General features: G+C 40.7%; 1 protein-coding gene across 9 annotated transcripts in view; it reads left to right on the forward strand.

The window, feature by feature from the left end:
- Positions 1–18,486, forward strand: part of DYNC1I1 (dynein cytoplasmic 1 intermediate chain 1) — a 316,422-nt gene that overhangs the window by 189,872 nt on the left and 108,064 nt on the right. For all 9 annotated transcript variants that reach the window (XM_065587000.1, XM_008163430.4, XM_065587006.1 and 6 more), the window contains one exon: positions 9,984–10,073. In XM_065587000.1, the coding sequence (XP_065443072.1) occupies positions 9,984–10,073 (90 nt within the window). The remainder of the gene's footprint in view (positions 1–9,983; positions 10,074–18,486) is intronic.

Here is an 18,486-nt window from a genome sequence, read left to right on the forward strand (position 1 = left end):
TATTTTAAAGGCATGTTATTAATAAAGGGATCATTTGTAACTACACAGAATTAAAAATTGTGCTGTCAGTGTAATTCAACATAGCTCTTGATACAGAAAACAATACACAGGAGTTGTGACTTCTTAACTAGTCTCAAAGGTGCAGGTCTGTGGAGGTGTAAATCCCATACCTAAGGGAGCAATGCAGGGGGGCATGCTGCCTGCTGTTGAATTGGTGGTGCATATATCAGTAGGCAGGAGCTTTGCTTTACATAAATCTTTACAAAATATTTAGCTGCTTGGTAAACTATTTGAGCAGTAACACTGCTAACTGCATAGAAACAGAAACCACATACTCAAAGGCAAACATTCAAAAATTAGACAGTCTAACGTGAGAAACACACACCTCAAGAAATAAAACATAAACAAACTCTTCTTATATGTAATCTTATATGTGATTACATTAGATTAAAATTAGATTATAAACTCTTTGAGCCAGGAAACATTTTCTTTCTATTTGTCCTGAATGTGCCTACTATGCTTTTTCATGCTGTAAAACTAAATAAAATAATAATGATTCAAAACCCTTTAGCCCAGATAGATAATAAATAGTTCAGCCGTATATAGATGTGGGGCCTAATTTTCTGGGACAGCCTTTAATGTTGTGCCCTCAGTGAACTGTTGGAGGACTTGGTGACACCTGGACATTCTAACCACCTATTTCCAAGAGGTAGTCATATGTCTAAGTGTTACCACTTCCCCCCTCAATTTCTTGTGAGTGTGAAACTGTGAGCACAGTTGTTTGTGGATGTCAAAGTGGAGGCCAGATGGTGCCCAGCTGAAAATCAGGGCCATGGGATCTATCCAAAGTGCCATGTTAGAAAGGAGTAGCCTAGGCTTAAATCCAGCAAGGTGCACTTCGCTCTAACTGTCTCCCTCATCGAGTCACAGAGCTCTGAACTGGGGAGGAAGAGCTTGTTAGGTCTAACTATGTCAAGCCACTAACTACGTCAACCAATGCTTGGTCTGGTTCCGTTGTCTAAATGGCAGAACATCTTGTTTAATTGCAACAGGTAACAGAATCACTGACAATGAGAAATGTTACATTTACAATGAGAGGCTGTGTGGCCTAGTGAATGCTGTCCTGCTACTCAGAAGACCTGGGTTCTATTTGTGGCTCTGATACTGGCCTGTCGGGTGACACTGGGCAAGTAACTTCCCTTCTCTGTGCCTCAGTTTTCGCATCTGAAAACTGGGAATAATGACACTGGCCTCCTTTCTATACTGCTTTGAGATCTAGGGATGAAAAGCACTGTGACAGCTAGGTATTATTACTAGCACTAACTCTTTTCTAATATGGCTTCTTTCATACACATCAGGGTTCTGTTTGTGATTTCACTTCCATGGGTTTTATACCAGGGGCTTCAGTGGAATTACTCCTGATTTACAATAGTGTGAATGGAGGAGCAGACTATACATGTTTATACTGTTGAAAAGTTATTTTTCTAAACATACAGCATACAGGGCAGAAGCCCACTTTGAAAGGCAAAAGCCCACTTGTGTTCACAATGCATGGGCCCACCTGCATGTGTATGCATACTTACTGCCATTGCATATTCCAACAGAGTAACAAATAGCTGGGCACTTATGGAGAAATTCAGCTATTGCCACATAAAACTCAAGTGATAGGGCTTTGCCCAGGAGACTCCATCAGAGTGGGGTGGAATTCATACTCCCAGCCTGTAGGTGGAACTGCTATTCCAGCCTATCCCTCTGGGCAGGGGATTGTTTCTTTTCTGGGGCCCAGACAATAAGGCCCCAATCCTGACTGAGCCTTTGGGCACTACCATAATATAAACATTTAATATTACACTGCTCTACAGCCAAAATGTTTCTGAAATAAATGTAGTCAAACTTTACTAATTCTGGGTCACTGAGAACGAAACTGATGCTTAAAATTGTTGATTGGCTCTAGTTTTCAAGATATGCTATTGGGTCAGTATATATGACCCTTGACTTGGGAATGGCGGAGGATAAGTGAGTTATAAAGGGAAGGGATCTCAATTTAAACCAGAAATGACTAAAATACATCTTTGACTGGATCTATGAATAAATCTATGACTGGGTTTGGACAGTACTTGCTTTTTAGGCAAAACAATGAATGATGCAATCTGAAGCTGGTGTTGCGTCATACATGATATGAATTGCATCATGTTATTCCTAGAAGTCATGGATGATGCAATCATAATGAAACTTACATCACTCTGCTGAACAAATTGCCCTATATCAGCTCTAGAAATCATACAGTGTCGTGTTCTCTTATTTGTCAGTGTTTGATTTTGCAAAGGGACACATTTCTCTTTAGCCAAAGTGAGCATAGATGCCTCGTACTTGTGTGAACAGTGCAGATAACTTCTGCTGTGTTTGTGGTGAAGTGACTTTTGCATCACAAAAGCGCAGTATAACCACTATGGTTAAGAAAGCCTATCACCTTTATTTTGGCTGCAAAATTGGAGATCAGGACAAGAGGTGGGCCCCACGCATATGCTGCAACACTTGTGCAACAAATCTTCGCCAGTGGTTGAACAGGAAAAGGAAAAGGAAGGACTGCTGGTTCCTGATGCACCAGAATCATTCTCACTTGAGTCAGACGAGGAAGAGGATGAAACTTCTGGTCCTGAACCATCAATGTCACAGGACCCACATTTTCTCCCATCCTCCTCCTCTGAACCACACACCTCATAACACAAGGTGAACTGAATGACCTTGTCAGGGATTTGGAACTACCCAAGAGTAAGGCAGAGCTGTTGGGCTCCAGACTACAGCAGTGGAATCTCCTGGCAAATGATGTTAGGGTTTCCATGTTCCGTGACCGTCAAAAGGATCTTGTCCCATTCTTTTTCATGGAAGGTGATCTTGTAGCCTGCAACAACATCGATGGTGTGATGGCAGCCTTCAACATCGTTCACGATCCAGATGAGTGGAGACTGTTCATTGATTCATCAAAGACAAGTCTTAAAGCTGTTTTACTGCATAATGGCAATGTTTTGCCATCAATTCCAGTTGGTCATGCAGTCCATATGAAGGAAACTATGACAACATGAAACAACTTTTGAGGTGCATAAACTATGACCAACATCAGTGGCAGCTTTGTGGCGATTTGAAGGTTGTTGCTCTCTTGCTTGGTCTGCAGACTGGATACACAAAGTACTGCTGTTTTTTCTGCGAATGGGATAGTCGTGCAAGAGATTCCCACTACATCAAGAAAGATTGGCCACTCCGACAGTCACTGGAGCCTGGGAGGAAAAGTGTTCAGCATCCACCACTTGTTGAATCAAGGAAGATTTTGTTACAACCCTTACACATCAAGCTGGGTCTGATGAAGAACTTTGTCAAGGCCATTGACAAAACACAAGCAGCTTTCAAGTACCTCCGTGGAAAATTTCCAAGGTTAAGTGAAGCTAAGATAAAGGAAGGTGTCTTTGTTGGTCCTCAGATTCGTGAACTTCTTCGAGATGATGCATTTGACCATGCACTGCATGGCAAGGAAAAGACGGCATGGAAAGCCTTCCAGTTAGTGGCAATAAATTTTCTCGGAAACAATGAGGCAGACAACTACAGGTTGTTGGTGGAAAACCTCCTCAAGGCATACAAAAGCCTTGGTTGCAACATGTCACTAAAGATACATTTTTTTGCACTCTCATCTAGATTTTTTCCCACTGAACTGCGGAGCAGTGAGCGACGAGCACGGCGAGCGATTTCACCAGGACATTGCAACAATGGAGAAACGCTATCAGGGCAAATGGAGCCCATCGATGCTTGCAGACTATTGCTGGACAGTGACAAGAGATGCTCCATTTAATGAATACAAGAGACAAGCCAAGAAGCGCCGAGTAGACACTGAATAGGACTAAACTATGTACAGAATAGTTTTTTGCCTTTTGTTTCATAATAAATTTTATTTATATAACCCTTTTGCTGATTTTTAAAGTGTTACATAAACAGGACAGATGAAATATTATCATGTAAAGCAACAATAAACACATGAAAAGACCTAGGTTTACAATTTAGGATTAAAACTCTATCTACACAATATACATAGACATAAAATGTAAAAACTTAAAATCTTAGAAACAGTAGCCAATCAGTTGTTTTAATTGTCATATTTGAATTCAGCACATCAAAATACATAATAAATAGCACATTTTATCTCTGAAGCAGACGACTTCTCAAAAATTGTAGACCAGTGTTATTACTACTGCTGGCTTCAGTAGAGACCATTGCCCCTCTATGCCCTATCCAGTGGGTCACTGGATCTGTCATAAGCATGGATCCGTTAGTCCTTCTCTGTGGGCCTATTTGGGGCAGGCATGGTATGACCCTTCCCCAAGTGGCCCTCTCCTCTATATCCAACCTTTTGTAGAGAGCTAAAGTGGGTCTGAAGTGGTCCCCAGGGCTTCCCCTGAGTCCCTTGTTCTTAGGTGAGTTTCAGCCCTAACTACCTGTTTGTATGTGCAGTGGTAGCAGTTATGTGTTCAAATGTGGGTGAGCCTGTATACACACTTTTGATATGGGGAGTATCCACCTCCCTTCTGGAAAAATTTGGCCTGGAATATTTCAGATCAGATACTTCTGAGGACAGGTATTGCTATAGAAAGGTACTAAAAACAATTTAATCTCTTATTTCACTGATAGAGAAAGACAGTAAAAGTGTCACCTTCAACTCGTTCCCTTTGAAATGCAAGGCACAGTTCATCCTCAAGGCTACATAGTCCCTGGAGAAAATTAGAGGTATTGTTTTGATCAACAGAGAGAGAGAGAGAGGTGACAGTCCCTTATTTTTCAATGAATGCCTCAAAACATACTGAGAATTACTTACAAATACTATTTTTAGATCAGTAGTTTATCCAGTTTTAGAGAGCCACAGTGATAACTCAAAATCAAGTTCTACAAAGAGTTCTATTACCAATATGCTGGATCAAGATTCAGCTTGAATGGCAAAGGGCCATTGAATAGCCCTGACAAAAGAGAGAGGGTTTGTGGGTTGCAAAATGGTTCCTATTTGCATGCACTTTTTCTTGGTTTTAAAATTTAGTCAGAATATAGACAGCCACAAACTTTCCAATAAGAAAAGTGTAACATTAATATTACCTTTGTCACTGCTTAGAAAAATACAGGAAAATGGACTTAGAACTTGCCAATGTTTTTATGTAAGTTCAGTTTCAAACCAGTATTCTAAACTATATGAATGAGTGTGTATCCGAACATCCAAAAGAACAATCTAAGGAGAATGTTAAGGATGCAAAGCCAAGCAAAGGTAGGAATGCCAGAAGTAAGTTTGCTTGTGCACCCTTAATTCAGCCCCCTTTTGAGTATGCATTGTGGGAAGGGACAGTCTTTTTGTTCTGTGTTTGTACAGCACCTAACACAATGGGGTCCCAGTCCGTGATGGGCTTCTAGGCATCACAGTAATACAAATAAATAATAAATAATGACATAATCACCTACTATTTTTTCCAGAGAACTCCTATATCATTCAGTGAATGCGTTTTTATCCTCTTAATTCAATGTGTGGTGTCAGGCCTTATTTAATACATTAACCAAACCCTGCACTGAATACAAACTCTTTTATCTTCTCCTGGGTGTTTGGTTCTATGGCACTCGTCACCATAGTATCTGAGTGCTTCACAAACTTTAAATAATAATTTACCTTTATATCACCCCTGTGAGGTGAAGGTATTATTAGTGTTTTCCCCATTATACAGCTTGGGGAGGGAAACACAAAGCAGTAAGGCCAAGTTTGTCAGAAAAGTCCACTAATCTTGGGTGCCCACGTTGAACCAGTTAGGTTTTCAGGGTATATAGCATTTTGATTGTATTTTGTAAGTTCAGAGCACAGCTCCAATTGACCTCACCTGCAGCTGTGAGCTCTTAGTGTTTCTGCAATTCTGAGCCCAGGAGTCTCATGTTGGGCACCCAAAAAATGAGGCCAAACACTCAAAAGTTAAGAAATTCCAGAATTATGCCATAATGCATATGAATAAGGGGGCTGAATTAATATTCCACAGACAATCTTAATTCTGGCGTTTCCCTTCTTTTTAGTATTTAGCTTTGCAACCTTAACATTCTCTTAGGGCTTGTCTACACTGTGACGTTGTCGACAAAACTTTTGTCTTTCGGATACTTAAAAAATCCCCCCCGCGAAAGACAAAAGTTTTGCTGACGCAAGTGGCAATGTGAATGTGGCTTTGTCGGCAGAAGTGCTCTCCTGCCAACAAAGCTAACGCCGCTCGCAGGGCTGGAAGTATTTTGTCAGCAAAAGTGCCGACAAAATACCGACAGAGAACGTTCACACATGCCGACTTTTCGCGACAAGGCTGTGTCGACACAGCCTTGTCGCTAAAAGCTGCGTAGTATAGACAAGCCCTAAATGTAGGTTTGTTTGAGTGTGTGTGTGTATACCCTATGTGTAATTTATTGTACGCCCTTCAGACTTCCACTCCAGCAAAATTAATATACTGACATGTGTCTGTAAACAGAAATTTTCAATTTTTCTTAGAAGAAGCATTTCACATATTGTAAAAATATTTGGTTATTTTTCTTTCTGAAATTGAATCTAAAGAAACAGCATTCATTACATAAAAGGACTTGCATTAAGAAAGAAAGCTTTTTGTGTGCAGATGTAGAAACAGTACTTCCAGTATTAATTTTGCATACGTATACTTTAGGAAATAGTGCATACATGTCATCTTCTGCTCATTTATACATGTTTTTTCTTGGTTCACAGATCATTCCCAAAGGGCGGGGGAGGGGAACAAGCACTGGAAAAATCTACTTAAAAAAATGCCAAAGTAGAATTCCACTCCTGCATCCAATAGTCAAGCCTGCGTTTCCCCACAGGGAGAGGCTGGTGGGCAGAGTCATGTGGAGCCCACAATGGGAGGGGTAAGGAGCTGGCTCCATAAATGAGTTTGGCTTCTCTCATCCTGAAAGTTGCCCACAATACCATATCCTATTTTCACTGCATTGCTGACCCCAACTGTTCAAGCATAATGAGTCAGGCCCCAAAAGATCATGAGCTGGGTCTAAAAATCATGAGATTTTGCAAAATAATAAATATGGTTGGGGTGGTGGGTTTTTTGCCTTCTGGGATTTCAGCCTTTAAGGTGAATGTTTGAAGCTTTTCTCCGCAAACATGAGGGAGAGACACTCCCCTATTTAAAACAATGAAAGTGGAGGTTCTTGTGTAATCATTTGACAATGGGAGCTGGGGCTCTAAAGAAAAACACCAAAGTATTGCAAGACTTGCAGTAAAACCATGAGGCAATATTACATTTAGACCATATAGGCGTGTACCTGCGTGTGTGTATCAGTATTGCTAACCCCAAAGTTTCAAAAATCCTGAATTAACCCCCCAAATATGCGTTTTTAAATTATATTTTTTATCTTCTAATATTTGAATTCTCCCTGCCCACCCGCAGTGTATGTGACAATTAGAGTTGCCACATTTATTAAGGCAATTTTGGCCGCCAATGCAGGAGCTCTCCCCCCGCCCAGCAATTAATTCTCCCCCCCCCCAGCTCTGCTCTCACCAGCTCACATCAATTCCACACACCCTGCCTCACCTCTGCTCCCCTGGCATGCCAGGGGTCTTCATTGCCCCCTCCTAGGCCTGGGGGGATTGCTGCGTGGTTCCCTCTGTCCCTTCCAGGCTGGGTGTTGTAGGTGTGGGGGGAGGGGCAGAGGGACCATCCTGTTCTATTGCTCACAAGGTGGAGGGGGGAGCAGAACTTATCCGAGCTGCTGAGTTCTGTCTGTTCCCTCATCCCTTGTCCTCCCTCCTGTGAGCATGGCTCCTGGGGGGAGGAGGATGGAGCTTGCCTGCGTCTTTCAGCAGCTCTGATTGGCTGCTCTCCCAAAGGACGAGGGGCATTGGGGGAAAGCAGCCAATCAGAGGGACTTCCCCCCCAGTCAGGCCTGAAAATCTGGAGGGGGTTGGAGCTTCTTGTGTGCTCCCCAGCTGGCTGCAGTGCCAGCTCCTGCTTCTCTTCCACCACAGGCTGATGGCGTGTATGTGTGGGAATACGCTGTTGTCTCCTCCTGTCTGAAAGTCCTCTCCTGTCCCCTCCTATGACTTAGGGCAGTGGGTGCGAGTTACTGATGGATCCCATGCCCAGACAAGAGTAAACAATGGACCCAGCAATGCTGTGGTGTTTCTTTGCAGTGCCTGGCTACCCCACAGGCTGTGCCTGTGACATCAGCTAGTAACCAGCCTGGGCTCAGGTAATGAGACATTCCATAGGCATCAGAGAAAGGTTCCTGGGCAGGCGAAATGGTGTGAATGGTCTGCTGCCCATTATGCTGTTGAAACCCAGTACAACTGTGCATCACTGTTGGCTGAACACAGCCTGTCAGCACTGACATCTTACCCAGAAGCAAGGACTGACTGTAGCCAGCTGCATTAGAAGAAAGTGCCAGTAACTACGCAGTTTGATAAGCATGACACACCATAATCCTGCTTCCAGGCCCTATGTTAACATGCTGGTGTTAGAATTTCTGGACACCACAATTGCAGCATCTACAGGTACATCATCAGGTCAGGGATCCAATGAGCATGTCCGTAGAAGTGCCACACAATAGAGAGCCATATAGCAATAGGCAGACTGATGGCAGAGTTGCAAAGGAACCACAGCACTCTCACGGAGGACTGCTATGCCGTAGGTATATATGACACAGGTCAAAAGGTATAGGAAATCAGAATACACACTATGCATTCTCCCATGTAAAGAAAGACTCCCAATATTGTGATGATGCTCAATTATCCTGCTTTGTGCAACTGTGGAGACCAATGCCCTTCCCCCAAATCATTCCCACATGATATTTACTATAGCCCAGTAGCTCATGTATGGCTTTTCATGGTTACCTTAGATCCCTGTTCCACATTGGCTGTTCTTAGCCTTTCAAATTTATTGCATTTATAAGGCACCACAATATCTAGGCCCCAATTTGTGTGTATGGGACAAAGTCGTCTGCACTGCATGACTTTGCAGACAGTGCAGTGCAGACGACTTTGTCTTGATTATGTCTCTTTTTCTGTACACCACAGTCATTTTTTCAGGTGTGTGCCTTGCTTTGTGCAGCACCTGTCAACTGGGGAATGCATTGCATTGCTTTTGCTGGGAACAAGACAGAGCTCACCCTTTGGTGAAGTTTGGATTGCTTTTAGAGCTTGTGGGTGCAAGTTGCATTCTTGTAATCTCCAGAGCACTGAGCATTGGTCTGAACAATCACATCCCTTATAACTTCAGACAAACATAATGAAAAGAATTAACAGTTTTGCCCTTCCAAGAAAAAGGGGAATATATGAGTGAGGGAGGGGTACAGAGAGAGAGAGAGAGAAAGATTTACATAGGTCAGAAAAGGGCACTAAAACATCTGGCATTAGTGACTGACGTGTCAATTTTAAGCATTCATTAAATTCATATTAATGCAAGAACCGTTCTTAAACTCCAAATGCCACTTTTGGTTGCTATGTTCTTCCATCTGATGGTGATGACTTTTCAGAACTGTACTATGCTTGTTTGCTTGCCACTGGCATCTGACCTGAGGTCAGACTTCTATTTAACCCTTTCCGGTAGGTCAAAAGACAAATTAATCTGGTGAGAATTGAATTGGAAATGCGGTGTCTGGATAACAGGTGTTCCACTTGTGGAATTGCTGCCAGGCTAAAACATATTTGCATCTATTCCTATGCCAGCCAAGAAATTGTCTCGGAGGTCAGAGAGCCATTCTTAAAACATTTGAGATGGAAAGTTGCCACAGGGAGTGACAGTAGCAGGTGTTTTATGCTACAATATTGTCTTTCTGACTTTCGAGAACTTTCTAAGAAGGACATTTGTAGGTAATTTATTTACTTACTAGCAGGTTCAATGGCTACAAGTTGTCCAAAAGGAACCTCTCCCCCCTGAAACGGAATGTTACAATTCTTTATTTCTTTTTTCTAGAGGATGAAGATGATGATGAGATTGTGGAACCCAAAGCACGGAATGACTCAGAGATGGAAAATCAAGAACAGAAACACGAGGTGAAAGAAGGTATGTGTTAGAAGAAAGGATTTTGTTATCATTTTTAAGTGTTCCATCCTGCAAATAGTTATCATGTGTACTGCTTACTATTGGCAGTAGTCCCAAGTAGCAGCCCAAGAAATTTGAAAACAATAAATAGTTCCATTTACTCAGATCTAGATTAGTGACATAGAAGAAATATGATACAGAAGGAAGCTGTATCTGGAGAACCCAGCTAATGGACCTGACAGTCTTGGAGCATAAGTAAAAGATGCTGTTCAGACAATTTTCCTGCATTATATCAGGAATTCTCTGCAAGTTGCTGCATACCATGGAAAGTGTTCAGTGTATGTTGAGTTATGGACTTTCCATTCGATTGCCACATGAAGGGAATTCCAATGCTTATATTTGGAATCTAGGTCTAGGAGGAAGAGAGATAGTGGACGGATGTGAACAGAAGGGAAAAAAAACGTAGAGTCCTAAAAATATTATTTATTTTAGTTTTCCACATACTTGCAAGTGAGCCCTTTTTGTACCTATGTTATTATATCTGAATGAGTGCCATCACTAACATCATCTAGTTCTTTGTTATAGGTTAGTCTAGTGGAAGTGTTTCATATTGCCACTGACTTCCTTCCTTGACTAGCAGAGGCCAAATCTCATGTGAGCAATCAATGTGTAAAGTTTTGGTGGCAATGGGCTTTGTGACACTCACACCACAGAATTCAAAATAGAGCACGGTAGCTGCTGCAAATGACATAGTCTTATGGGGGTGCTAAAACTCCATGAATTAATTCACTCTTGCTGGACAGTAAACGAACTTGACTTGTGGTGGCAGAGGTAAAATAGCAGCATGCCGATGATGAGCATTAAATGCTGTGAATCAAATGATGTTTGGTCTATTTCTCTCTCTTTTCAATCCTAAACGATCCCGTTTGCCTCTCTAATGCAATCCCCCTTCTCGTGCTCTGAGCAAAACTCAGAGTCTGAAGCCATCTTTTGTGTTTCATGGAAGTGATTAAAACCATGTTACAAGTCAAACAGGAGTTTAGAAGAACATTTCCTGCCGGTGCTGCACTCTGTGAGTCTTATTCAGAATTAATGGCTTTTCTGCAAATTAGCACATAATGGGTTAAAAGCATGTTTATGTTGGCATTAAGTACTCTGGCTTCTTTTTTTCTGCAAGGCAAGACAATATTTTGCAAACTTTTTAAAGAATCTCTAATAGATATTATAGTGGCGCCATTCACACTGCTATATAGTAGTTAAGGCTGTGTCAGCACTTCCATTATGAATCCTGTTTTTCAGGGATTTATAACCCAGCCGTAAAAATTTGCTCTGGGCTGAAATTTGGTTTCAGCTCAGGGAACACTTTTTTTTTTAAACAGATTTAAAACAAAATCAGCTTGGGCTTGTGTGAGTTATAGGAGTGTAAAGTGTAAGAATCATGAGGGGGAGAAAGGTAGACAGACAATTTTTTCATGTGTATAACTCAAAAATGGGTTCAGTATAAAAAAAAATAGATTGACCCTGTTATGTTTCATTTTCCTCTAAGCCAGCAAGACAATAGTGACATACTTTCTCAGAGTGTCAGGTATTTTCCAAAGGAAATTGGAGTTCTTCTTCATGGATTATAGGTACCCGAGTATGTGCGTGTGCTTAATTTTACCCACAGGAGTAGTGCCATTGGCTTCAATGGGATTAGTCACATGCATAAGTGTGTTCAGGATCAGTATCTGTTATTGGATCTGTTTCATAGTGACAACAAAGGCTAAAATTCATCCACAGTATAGCGGGCCAGCTCAGTGCTGTATGCACCACTTACACCTCGCATAAGGACTGCACTGAGGCACCAAGAACAGAGTGGCAGCACAAAGGTGTCTATGCCTTTCTATTCATCATGGAGAGGGCTACCGCACTGGCCCCATACAAGCTTCCACAGAAGATCACACTGGGGGCAGGCAGGGATCTACCTCTGTGAGGATCCATTAGCCACAATGCTTCTCACAACACACAACTGGCACACAGAAACTGTGGCTGCTATTCCCAGGTCCCATCATTCTGCCTGCCATTCATTTGGTAAGGGACAGTCCTTGCCCTACAGAGCTTCTAATATAAGGCCCCAATCCTGCAATTTACAGTGTGTAGGAGGAATGCTGCATCTGTGTGGAGCTCCATCAACATCAACAGGCCTCTGCATAGGTGCAGCAGTCCACCGAGCATTTAAATTGCAAAATCAGGGCTTTGGATTGTCTGTCAGCTGTTCAGGGCAAGGATTGTGTTTGGCCTCTAACCTTTTATCTGTTTTTAAGTCAGTGAGGCTTCTCATGGGAGCCACAGTCCAATTGTGCATTTAAATTGCAGGATCAGGGCCTAAATAGACAATACAGATAAAGGACAGGAGAAAGAAAGTACTGTTATGCTCATTTTACAGATTGGGAATTGAGGCATATAGAGACTGAGTTGCCCAAGGTCACACAGGAAGTTGGTGTCTGGGCTGGGAAATGAACCCAGATCTCCTGAATCCCAGTCCAGTACATGTAAATAATCAGATCAAATCAATCACAATGCATGGTCAACCTACGGAACTCATTGCCTGGGGACGCTGTGGAGGCCAAAATTATAACTTGGTTCAAAAAAGAATTAGATAAATTCATGGAGGATAGGTCCATCAATGGCTATTAGCCAAGATAGGGATGCAACCCCATGTTCTAGATGTCCCTAAACCTCTGACAGGATGACAAGGGATGGAACACTCAAAAAATGAACTGTTCTGTTCATTCCCTCTGACGCATCTGGCATTGGCCTCTGTTGCAAGACAGGATACGAAGCAAGATAGACCATTGGTCTGATCCAGTATGGCCGTTCTTATGTTCTTATAACTTCTGGATCATGTCCTATTTGAATATTTAATTATCATTGTGATAAAAGAATCCATTTGTTGCTAAAATCAAAATGGCCAAAGTATTATTCACCATATATCCTGCCTGCCATGACCCTTTAAAAAAAAATATTCACCAGAGATTTTTACTAAAGACAGGCTCTAACTCAGCAGGCCCAATAATAATTTTGAAGGTCTATCTAATTGAGTCACTGATGTGTGCTTAAGTGTTCATTTACTTAAGGACTCAAACATTTATTTATTTATCCATTTATTTTCTGTGGAAGAGGGTCTTCGCCTGAAAATGCTTCAACATCTCCACTGATATAATCAGCAGTTGTGTAATACAGGGGGCTTGCATTTGAACAATAAATCTTACCGGAAATGCAGCCTGATGGCCCCTATCAAGACAAACAACAGAACTGTAGCCAGAAACACAGGAAAAACAATAGGGCATGGCCCATCAATGGGATATGAGGGCATGTTCTGCCACGGTTTGCTCAGCACCTTACAAGATTATGTTGAAGATTTTCACAGCTCTTGTTAGCGAACAAATCTAAAGGTTGCATGGATTTACACCATGCCCCCCACCCACACCCCCAAAAGAAGTACAGAACTAAGAAGAGCTGTGCTATCTCTGGTTGTAACTATGCTCTCACAATGAGGCTGCTTCCTGTTTCATTCTTCTTTTTTTAACAGGTTTATTTTTGAATAGATGCTAGTAACTTAGTCAGACTTTCATAATGGGCTAGGCTGCAGAAAACTATTTCATATTGCTTTGCACTTAATTAAATGTAGATTTTCTTCTATATGTTTATAAACTCCCTTTGACTCCAGTGGGAAAAGAATCAGGCCCTGACTGATTAAGGGTTTGCAGGATTAGCCTCTCACTTATATTGTCATCAAAACTATTGGTTTATATTTAACTCAATTTTGCTCCCATCTGGAGGGAACAAGACTGGACCCTTTGTGAGGTCCGTTCCTAAATTTATAAGAGAGCTCCTATGTAGACAAAGTACATTTTTTCTGTTATGTCCACACACATCAGTTTAAAATTTGTGGAGAAGAGACTCAAGATGCTGCAAAATGAAATCTTCAGGGATCATTTTAATTCAGGTGATAAAATGCCATTAATCTTCATAGCTACATGTTAAATAGTTGTTGCCTTCACATCTCATTCAATTTTTTTAGTTTTTTAAAAGACGTTTGGTTCAGTGTAGAATATATTTCATTGTGGTTTCTGGATGCACATCATATTTTCTCCTCTGAAATAGTCTGTCTATATTTTTAAAAATGATATTGTAAAATGTATACAGAGAGTTTATTGACTTTTGTTGCGATCCCACACAGCTCCAGAGACATCAGGCCAAAATTCTACTTACGGTTACATGATACAACCCCGTTGAAGTTATAATAAATTCATGGCCCCCTAGGATTTCATGGTTGTCATTATGCATCATGCTACGGCCCATCAGAACTTCACGGTCAAAGTGGGGATAGAACTTGGACCCTCTTTCTATCTAATAAGATGCTAGAAGAATCTGTTAGCAATCAGCAGTATAGGGCCTATGCATTATTTATCTATGTTGGTTCTATCCAGTAGAAGACAGTGGTGCACATACACATTAGCCAGTTCAGTACAAAGTGAATGGGGTTGCCTCATTTTAAAGGAGAGAAGAATTTGGTCCACATGGTTTACAACTATTTTTATTAAATTCCAGTGAATCAGCATATATACTCACTTGATGCTGGTAAACTAAATATTGTATTGTTTAACCTGTGTTAAACATCAAAGTGGTATGAAAATTATATATATATTTTGTTTATATATATATATTTTGTTTGTTTTTTAGTAAATAAATTTGAAGCCCAATATTGCATTGTCAGATATAATTTGTGAAGATGCTCTGGGCACATTGAGGTGAACAAGGCCTCTGGGGAAAAAAAATACTTTGATCAGCCACTTAGGCTTCTCTTAGTTTCCTCAGAAGAAATTTGTGTGTCTCTTGAAAGCTGAGATCAAAGTATCTGGAAGCTGCCAGAAGGGGAAAAAATTGCGGAAAATTACATAGAACCTTTTTATTTTATTCAAGGTAATGGTCATACAGGGATAAGGATCTGGAGGGAAATGGAAGTAGCTCTGAAAGATAAATGGGTGGAAAAATCTTCATATTAAAAAGAGCAACCATGTGTGTTTCAGTTTTCCTCTTATACTTGTATTTGTCACGAGTTGCAGAAGTGTTTTGCATTAGAAAAAGTAATGATATTAACATTCTTGTAAGCAGAGCTCGCCTCAAATAAAACTTCAGAGGCAGCCGAATGAAACAAGAAAATAAGGTTAAAATATGAAGCTTAATATTGCCTGAGGCATCTGGTGTGTCAGTAAGAAAAATGAGGTAAGCTTGTTTATGTCGTACAAACATTAGCCAAGGTGTTTCTGATACTGAAGAGGGTTTAATAGACTGTTAGCTTCACACAGATGATCGCTAGCTAGGAGGGAGATTTTGCTGAGGCAAAACTGCAGCCATTCATGTCTTCATTGCCCATGAACACCCTGGAGTTGTCAAGCTGTTTATTTTTTTCCTTTCTCCCTTCTGCTGATTTTTTTGTGGAGGGGGAAGGGGCATATATAGCTGGCAAATGCCCAACTAAAGAATTTATATTTCCTGATAGTTTTAATCATTTGGAGCAGTTTAAAATTAATTTGCCATTTGCCTTCACATTCATTTTCTCTCCTTTTATGCCTTTTCACTGTATTGTCATGCTTGTTGTTTGTGATGCTGGGAAAGCAGTTCTTTGGTGAGGTTGGGATGTTGTCTCATTACAGGCTTCCTCTCCACATGAGTTCATTTAGTGCTAATTACTATTTAGTAGTGGATGCTACAGTAGGTCAATATGTACTTTTTGCCAGTTGTTCCTTTCTTACATGCAATGCCCCCATCTAATGCACTTACCGACATACTGTTCTCCTGCCGTGGTAATAGTTTCACTGCATAGGAAGGCCATGCAGGGGATGTGTATACCCCCTACCTGGCTTGGAACTCCACAGGGACCACTAATATCACAGTGCATAGTGAGAGAGAGGTGTCTGGCTTGGGGGAGACAGAGGGATTGGATCATGGAGCTTCAACAGAGGCTACAGATACTAACTACTCAGCTGCTCTGTTTCCTGGGGGTAGGTTTTGGCCACACCCCGTGCATCTTCCTCGTCCCCAGTCTGTCTATGGACCAGATGCTGTGCAGAGAATTTGCCTTTCAAAGTTAAAGCTTAGACCAGTTCAAGCAACCCTATTGTGTAGCCATTTAATAGGCTCCCACGTTAGCTTGGATTAGCTGGTCTAGAGAAAGGAGATTACACCCTGGGCAGTAGATGGCATGGTCTGTAGTGTGGAATAATGAGTTCTTTGTTACTGAGCAGACTATTGCCTATATTGGGGTGGGCAGTATGTTGCCCTTGTCAAAGGGGAAGTCGAAAGTCTCTGTTAGGAGGGGTCCCAGGTGGAGCCCTGCCACAAGACTGGTATCCTGTGGGTCTCACAGGATCTGCTGCCATAATAGTGGGAGCAGGTAAAATGTACTTTGTGGCAGGCAGGACTGGGTGGGCAAATAAACCAGACTGCAGTAATTTGCGGAAAAACACTAAACCTCTCATCAGTTTGTCATAAATAGAATTTCAGCAAAGTAAAGCAAGTTTTTCTTTTTTTTTAAATAAAGGTTTTAACACTTAAATTTAAGCAAGGGATAGAAAGAGGTTTGATGTCTATTATACCAGGAGTTAAAATGTTTTTTAGGGCTGTCAATCATAGTTAACTCAAGTGATCAATGCGAAACAAATTAACTAGATTTAAAAAAAAATTGTAATTAATCACAATTTTAATCTCACTGTTAAACAATAATAGAATACCAATTTAAATGTATTATAAATATCTTTGGATGTTTTTCTACATTTTCAAATATATTGATTTCAGTTACAACACAGAATACAAAGTTCACAGTGCTCACTTAATATTATTATTTTTATTACAAATATTTGCACTGTAAAAAAGATAAACAAAAGAAAGAAAAAATTTCAATTCACCTCATACAAGTACTATAGTGCAATCTCTTTATTGTGAAAGTGCAACTTACAAATGTAGATTTTTTTTTGCACAATCTTTGCACTCAAAAACAAAACAATATAAAACTTTAGAGCCTACAAGTCCACTCAGTCCTACTTCTTGTTCAGGCAATCACTAAGACAAACAAGATTGTTTACATTTATGGGAGATAATGCTGCCCGCTTCTTATTTAAAATATTACCTGAAAGTGAGAACAGGCATTCGCATGGAACTGTTATAACCGGCATTGCAAGTATTCACATGCCAGATACACTAAATATTCATATGCCCCTTCATGCTTTGACTTGTAGATTGCACTATTTTTAAAATCTTTTTTACAGTGCAAAAACTTGTAATAGAAATAATAATATAAAGTGAGCACTGTACACTTCGTATTCTGTGTTGTAATTGAAATCAATATATTTGAAAATGTAGAAAAACGTCCAGAAATATTTATAATAAATTTAAATTGGTATTCTATTATTGTTCAACTGTGTGATTAAAGCTGCAATTCATCGCAACTATTTTTTTTAATCTCATGATTAATTATGATTATTTTTTTAATTGTTTGACTAATTTTTTACATGGTTAAAGCAATATTTGTTTTATTCTTTTAGTGGTAAAAATTGCGTCTAAATTGTGTGTGTGTGTGTGTGTGTGTGTATATATATATATTAACCAACTTTTTTTTATTTTGGTAGCAGGGGAATCTGTGTTTCTTGCGGTTTTTGCGGAATCTAAGGTTTTTGCGGGTGGAAGTGGGATAAAAGTGAAAGAAACAATGCGGGAGCCATTGGGAGTGGGCATTGCAGGGTGGGACGGGAGCAGGGTTAAAAAATAGTCCTGCATAGGGCTCAGGTCCCAGGTGTTCTTTCCTCTCTCGTACCATCAAGGAAGGTCAGAATCACATTTGGTGCCTCTCCTTGCACTAACTTTTTCCAGGTCATTCAGAGCTCTCGTTTTCAGAGTGCTGCTCATATTCTAAGTCATATGACACTGGAATATGAACAGTAAACACCACACTAATATTTCAGCCTTTATGGGGTAAGATGGGCCCCCGTGACTTGCTGCATATTTGGCTGCACTATCTGAACTGGCCCTGCAGTTTAAACATATAGAGCAATTATGATGAGTAGGACAGACTTATAAAGGACAAACATTAGTAAGAGAGAGAAGGGTGTCCAGTGGTTAGGGCACTAGTCTGGTACTTGAGAAACCCAGGTTTGGTTTCCTGTTTTGCCACAGACCTTGGGCAAGTCATGTCTCTCTGTGCTTCAGTTCTACATCTGTAAAATGGGGATAATAGTATTTCCTTATCTCACAGGGGTGTTGTGACGATAAACACAGTGAAGGCTGCAAAGTGTTCAGGTTCTACAGTGCTGAGGGCTATATAAGAATCATAGATAAATATTCTGCTTTTGCTACCTCCATGCTACCTGAATGAATCCATGTATCTGAGAGCAAA

Source organism: Chrysemys picta, chromosome 2 (genome assembly GCF_011386835.1).
Source record: "Chrysemys picta bellii isolate R12L10 chromosome 2, ASM1138683v2, whole genome shotgun sequence".
NCBI lineage: Eukaryota > Metazoa > Chordata > Testudines > Emydidae > Chrysemys > Chrysemys picta.